Source organism: Fragaria vesca, linkage group LG2 (genome assembly GCF_000184155.1).
Source record: "Fragaria vesca subsp. vesca linkage group LG2, FraVesHawaii_1.0, whole genome shotgun sequence".
In the NCBI taxonomy this organism is placed as follows: domain Eukaryota; kingdom Viridiplantae; phylum Streptophyta; class Magnoliopsida; order Rosales; family Rosaceae; genus Fragaria; species Fragaria vesca.
In genome coordinates this window covers 3215464-3222937 of record NC_020492.1, presented here as the reverse complement: position 1 = coordinate 3222937, position 7474 = coordinate 3215464, and the positions used below count along the sequence as shown (strand labels likewise).

At 36.4% G+C, this 7474-nt stretch overlaps 1 protein-coding gene across 1 annotated transcript in view; it reads right to left on the bottom strand.

The window, feature by feature from the left end:
• Window positions 1-5110: 5110 nt before the first annotated feature.
• Window positions 5111-7474, bottom strand: part of LOC101301254 (probable LRR receptor-like serine/threonine-protein kinase At1g05700-like) — a 3275-nt gene continuing 911 nt past the window's right edge. The window contains exons 3-6 of the mRNA XM_004289709.1: window positions 7149-7224; window positions 6471-6698; window positions 6161-6350; window positions 5111-5486 (exon numbers count right to left, since the gene is read on the bottom strand). Of these exons, the coding sequence (XP_004289757.1) occupies window positions 5468-5486; window positions 6161-6350; window positions 6471-6528 (267 nt within the window). The 5' untranslated portion in view covers window positions 6529-6698; window positions 7149-7224 and the 3' untranslated portion in view covers window positions 5111-5467. The remainder of the gene's footprint in view (window positions 5487-6160; window positions 6351-6470; window positions 6699-7148; window positions 7225-7474) is intronic.

Here is a 7474-nt window from a genome sequence, read left to right as displayed (position 1 = left end):
TGGTAAATCTTACTAATAAAAGATGTTTGTGGGTACTGCTATTTCTCCCCAAATAATAGTGGATTGTGAAATCATCAGTAAGATCAAAGCATATATGTGATAGCCTATAAGTCTGCAAATACTAGTCCAACCATATCACTCATCAGCTATTCTTTTTAGCAAAAACTAGAGATAAAAAAAAATGGATCAAGCAACAGATATATACGCCATTTATCTTTTTTTGTTACAAGTAATAAAGAGACATCATTTTGCTCTTCTGTAGATTTCTATGGTTATTGGATGGAGGAGAAAATAAGAAGAACGAACTCAAAGAGGAGTCATAAAGGTATAATATAAGAGACTAACATGATCACACATGATACCATAAGAGCAATCAAGAGAACAACATAAAAGGACAGCCAGTAAACAAGATTCCAGCAAAACATGGTCTAAATAAAGCTACCGCACATTGATAACTAGGAGACATTTAGCTACATAACTGAATTCTTAATCAATACACAGGGCAACAATGAGGCTGCAGCAATACGAACTAATAACTGAATTCTTTTTTGGTTCTTTACTAATGACGAGAACAGCAAGCTGACACAAGTTCTTAAGGACTCTTTTGGTAATCACTCTACTTCAGTAAACTCCAGTAACTCCCTTCATCTTAATCAATACACAGCCCTCATTTCATCCTACACAACACCAACTATTGTACACACTCATTGAAGCACCTGTTACTCAATCCTCTAACTCCTCCCCAAGAATCACAATCAATTTTATTTCCACAATCATAATTATTGAAATAGAACAAAACACTTATCAAAATCTCAAAATGTAATCAAACAACAACCACCATTGAAAATGCACAATTAAGAGAACTGATTTAACATATCTTTGGACATTGGACTCCCTTAAAGTTACTGCCCGTCTCGAATACAACCTAGACTGAAGACTTACATGCCATGGCACCCCTAAAGGCAGCTAAACTTATAAACACTACCAGAAGAAAGACTTTAGCCGATGAAAATAAAAAAACCAGGCCGACGAATTATTTTTTCGTCGGCTAATTAAAAATTTTAGTCGGCTATGGTCAACTTTAGCCGACGAAATTAAAATTTCGTCGTCTGAATAATTTTTTTCGTTGGCTATAGTCTGTGAACTTTAGCCGACGAAATTTTTAAAAGTTTAGCCGACGAAAAATATAATTTCGTCGGCTAAAGTGCCTTATATTTGCAGATCTGGACAACAACTCATCTGGGAAAAAAAAACTATACGTAGAACCTTCAAACGCAAAAAAGTAGTGAAATAAGATATTACCAGAATGGTGAAATACGTCTACAGTTGAAAAATCACGGTATTCTGGTAAAGTCTTGGTGCCGATAGTTGCGGTCAATGCAATTTACCCTTATTATTTACTATGCTGCAGATTTGGTTTTTGGTGTCCAATTGACTATTGTGATACCTTTCCGAAAGCGTAACGGCCCTACGAGTCAAACTCATGGCTAATGCCATGATGTATGGGCCTTTTTGGCCATCCGAGTCCGTTTAGGGCTTCAAAATGCAGTTTTCTTATTTCCGATTAGAGTTGACCGTTTCGATCGAGCCCTTAACGTTGTCGAATCCAGTTGAATTTTTTACCATAGACATCTTTCGTCATAATGATCATATCGGACGGTCGAATTTTGGTTTGTAAATTTTAGTCATCGGAATCACGTGTCTACCCTATTTACCGTTATTATTCCCTATGGGGAGCCCTATCGTCGAAAGGCAAATGTCTCAAAATTTTTATATAGGCGGTTGCGTCTCATCTACGTGAAAGTTTTTCGTGTGGAAGATTTGACCAAACTACGTAATATAGAGGGAGATATGAGCGTTTTCGTGAATTTATAGACTTTAGCCAACGAGATATTAAAAAAGTCGTCGGTTAAGGTCAAAAATTTTTGGGCGGTAAACCAAATTTGGAGGAAAATTTTCAAAGGACTTTAGCTGACGAAAATATATGAAAAGTCGTCGGCTAAAGTCGAAAAATTTTCAAAATTTTCAACCAAAATTTTTTGGCGGTCAACCAAAATTTTCAAAATTTTCAAAAGAGTTTAGCCGACGAAAATAAAGAATTTTGTCGGCTAAAGTTCTTTATATTACCGAAGGTGGATGGTAAGAAGTCTATTTCGCCTGCCAGATTTTCTTCTCAGCCTAGCACCGCCGTCAAGTCACCGGAGACCGCCACACTTGTCCCAAAAGCTTCGCCGTCGTCTCTACTTCATTGCTGGATAGGTGGTGCATCTAGTGGCGCCGCCGTGAGAGATAAATCGAGCTCCAAAACTCCGCCGGTTCGGATTCGGTGTCGATCGAATTTCTCCTTCCTCAGGTCACCATTTGGTGAGTTCTATATATGGATAAGTTGAGTTTGATTAGTACTACATTCCCCTAGAATTTGGTAGCTCGATTCGGTTTGTGTGAGGAGAATCGAAGATTTGAAGTTTTTAGGGTTTAAAATTGGGGATTTTTATATTTTGATTCAATTGACCTGTTTAGGCTTAGAATTGGGATTCGACTTCTTCTAGAAAGTTGTTCGAAATGTTGAGAAGAAGATTCTATCAAATTTTGGTGGTAATTGGAGGTGGCCGAAAGTTTCTGCAGTTTTTCTTTTCAAAAACCAGCAACTTTAGCCGACGATATTTAAAGGTTTGGCCGACGATATTTAAAGATTTATTCGTCGGCTATAGTATTTTTAAATTTTTTTATAAGGTTTAGCCGACGAATTATGGCATATTTCGTCGGCTATAGTTATTTTTAAAATTTTTTTATAAGGTTTAGCCGACGAAACAGACTATATTTCGTCGGCTATAGTTATTTTTTAAATTTTTTATAAGGTTTAGCCGACGAAACAGACCATATTTCGTCGGCTATGGTTATTTTTTAAAATTTTTTTATAAGGTTTAGCCGACGAAACATACTATATTTCGTCGGCTATAGTCTGGGAAAAAAATTTTTATTACAGACTTTAGCCGACGAATATCTTAATTGTTTCGTCGGCTAAAGTCTGGGAAAAAAACCGACGACATGTTTTTCGTCGGCTAAACTGCAGGACTATAGCCGACGAAATTTTTTTTTTCGTCGGCTAAAGTCATCACAGACGACCTTTTCCCGACGAAATCTTAGCCGACGAATTAAGCTAACAGGCCGATGAAAATTTTTCGTCGGCTAAAGTGCTTGTCCTGGTAGTGAAAATAGAACCACTAAAGAGCTGTAATTGTGAATCAAATATCAATAGTGCATGGCATCTCTACAATATTAAGAGAACCGATTTAACCATTTAAATGCATCTTCAAGTATATCCTATGGCTCCATGAAAGGAGTCTTGGGACTTGGTGGACCATAATGCATTGGTGAACAAATTCCAGTTTAGTATGCTCAGCAAGTTTTAGGATTACACTACCTATGAAATGAAATCGAGTCTCCTCACTGATCTAAAATAGTTAATTGTCAAGTTGATCCTCACAAAACTGACTGCAAAGAATGAAGTGATTTTGCTTGTACAAAATTAACCTATAACATACAACACATAATATATGCTAATAAATATCCACATAATTAAGTGCATAACATACAAATTGGTAGCTCATTGTTATATCAATCCTCACAAGTCTAACCGCAAACAATCAACTTTGTATATATGAAAAGCCAACTAGAACAAATTCTGCCCTGCATCACCATTACTATTTTACAGAAATCTTTTTAAATGCTTTTCAAGGAACCAAGTGTTTCATACAATCAGGGATTCATATATATATATGAGATTTAATGGCACTCAATTTGAGGTTGAAAGTAAAAACTTTTTTACCTCGTTTTTCCAACTCAAACATGCGGTAACCAAAAGCTCCAACCTGGGATGACATATATAAAAATTAGTTCATAGAGAACAGGTAGAGTAATGATAACAACTTATTGAAGTAAATCTTCTGATACTTGGAAGTTGGAATTGATACCAATACCAACATGTACATATGAATCATCTAACCTGGTCTTCGGAAGTCCTGGACATGTCATTTTGGTCTCAAGTCCTGGACATGTATGAGCTGCATTTTACAAGGGAAATCAATTCTGTTCCAACCCAAACTTCAATTCCTCTTTACTGCCATTCCCCACAACAACCATTTCAACACCTAAGGCACCAAAGTATTAGTAGCCAATCTCTAACCCTAACTGGAATCAAAATCGAACATGCTCTAAGCCTTACCATGATTAATTCCCTACATGACCAAATCAGCAGCTCTCTTCCTCTCCAAAACTTGTTGTTGTAGATCCCCAAATCTCATGCATATGCCCAAAATCGACGAAGACACAGTACTCCACACCTCTTAGTTACCAAAACAGCTGATAATTCAGTTCAGTACAGAGGCTTCGACCAAGAAAAGGAAGACGGGGGTTACCTATCAAATACTGAGAGCGGTGGAGCTAGGGTGGAGCCATGGCGGCTCTGATCGGAACTAGAGATCTGGACCGGCCTCACCTCGCCGTGCACAGCTATAAAAGAGAGAAGAGAGATTGAATCATTTGAGAGATTCAATCGATTTGAGAGAAGAGTGAGAGAGCAACAAAGTTGAGAGAGAGGGCGAGAGTCTCGATCTGTTTGAGAGTGAGAGTTGAGAGTCAATCTGTTTGGTGGGTTTAGGGTGAATGAATGCGAGGGAGAGAGAGACAGCGATATGAATGTGAGAGAGCACTACTACAAAAATAGCATCAGACCACGGCAAAAAAACGTCGTCTGATTGTCCAAGTTACCGTTGTCTTTTGCGTGCCGTCTGATACTTTGTAAAAACGTCATCTGATTGCTGTCGACATCTATCGACAGCCATGGGATGTCGACATATGTCGACAGCATATCGACATATTATTTGTCGTGTGACATACACTCACTCCACGGTTATTCTGTGTAACAGTTGTGTAATTGGTAGTCATACAACGTTTATTGTTAAAACTGTTATCTGATATAGACTCAGAAGTCAGTTTTAATGGAACTTTTTGGTTTAATTTCTTTCCAATTATATATATTATTATTTCTTTTGCTATAATCCAGTTTTATATTTATAAAAAATAATTTCAATAAAAATATTCAGTGCACACATTAATTTCAATCTCATTATATGAATTCAAGTTGATGGCCTGTAAAATATATCATACAAGTAACATCTCTCAAATACTCATACATGAATTTGGAGATCATTTGATCTCATTCCATACATCTCTTTTATCTAATTATTCTCCTCACAAGTATAACTGAAGGTTTCTTGTGTTCTTGCAACTACACTGTCTTAACTCTTTAGCAATACTTCATCAGTTGTTTTTCTATTCAGCTGGTTGTTCTTGCTGAGGAGTAATTGCCTTCCCCAAAAATCTTGATCCTCCAACTTCATAGTCAGCAATGCCACACAATGAGCAACTGCCTTTACCAACTAAATAAGCTTTGCCAAATGCTTGTTTAACGGTCATGCTTGATACTGTTCAACAATGCCAACTAGAAGTTTACATTTTGATTAATAAACAAAATCCAGGTCTTCAAATACAAATGCAATGGCATATATAGATAGACTAAAAATTTAGTCTCTAAATAAGTGCATATAACATCCACAGAAGCATCAGTGCAAACCTCTGGTATTGCAAGATACATGCTACCTAATTGAGGGAGTTAGCATAGCAATGGAATTGTTAGCCATGATCTCCATCGAAACTCTTATTGATTCAGTTTCATGGCTCTGCTTAGTTCGAGCCAGTTTTGCTGCCAAAGACTCCTTTAGTTCCACAATCACTGCTTAATCATAAAAATGCATGCACAAGGATATACTAGGTACAGCCCCTGGTCTACCTTCAAGCCAACAAATAACTAAGGATTCCAAGTTTCAAATGCAGAACCGTCTTCAACTAAGGCTTGCATACCATGTCAGACTATAATTCCAGCAATCTATCCAAAAATTTCACATACAAGGGATTGGATATCAAGACGGCCAGTACAATATTTGCCAAACTATCTATTTTGACTTTTTAAGTCCCTCATTCTTCTTCATAACTTCATTACTCATCTTTTTCTAGTTGATTAATTAATATGTGTTCCTGTAATGTTTCAATAACTGTAATGATAAATATAATGGATAAGATATAAACAAAAAACGCTTACTCAGGATCAAGGTACCCTGGAGTGCCAACAACAAGAGTTGATACATGACTGCCATCATTAGTTGGAAAACTCTTGGATAGGCCAAAATCTGATAGTTTAGCTTGAAGATATTCATTCAGCAGGATATTTGTCAACTTGACATCCCTGTGGATTATGGGCGGCTTGCAACCATAGTGCAAATATTCCAGTCCTACAAAATTCCATATACAATTGAGACATCATTTATCAACAAAGTCCATAAACAAAAGAAAACAAAAGAGAAGAAAAATGAGTGCAAGTAAAGGACAACGATGATCAATTACTTGCTGACCTTGTGCAGCATCTATTGCTATTTGTAACCGATCTTTCCAAGTCAAAAATTTGTGCATTTGTTCATTCCAAGCATCAAAACTAAATCTCTTTCATCTAAAATTGCCTTAGAAACTATACGCAGTCCTTTTGATGTCATCTCTTTAGCCCTTAGCATCTTTTTGTTCTTTGACATGTTTGAGTAGGCTAGGAATATCAATTCATTAGTTGTTCTTTATAGCTCCATTGTCTGTTTCAATAATCAAGAAAGAGAACTTATATTAGACAAAATGGTAGGAGACGTTTTGTTCAACAATGCCCAACATACTTGCATCAAATCAAAACCAACTGCATAAAGTAAACACTAAGGCTACAAATGACATCAAACATAGCAAATGACATGTACTAATATCTAAGAGTGTAAGAGAAATAGATTACCACATAGTTTTTCAAGCATGGAGAAATGGTTCAGCATAAAAGCTGCATATAATGCATAAAGACACCAGAAAATAAACAATATTGGCAATGAAAACAAAAATCCACAAACTTAAGAGAAAGGTAGATAGCAAATGATAGGGCAGTAGGAAATTCGCATTATTAGTTATCTGAGAAGCCTAATGCTCTACAACACTACCAAGGTTCCACTTTATTTAGCAATTAACTTGGACAAGTAGATAAATGGCATAGAGGTTAAGGCTACCTCAGCATTGCAGAAATTGTACAGACGATCCATCACTTGAAGCTGCTAATGACCATACTTCTAAAACTCCTACTCACTGTAATCCGGAATGGCAAGACAAACCACAAAAAAGAAGTTAGGGAATAGCTGATAGATCGAAGGCAATATCACATACCAACAAACAAATCAGATATAGAAAACTCCCCTTCAAATCAGAAAATTCCCCTTTGCTGTATTGCTATCAACTACCAAGAATAAGGAATAATGGTGAAGATTCTAGATAACAACCTAGATCATCCAATAAAGCTGACATACTACATGATATATATATATATATATATATATAA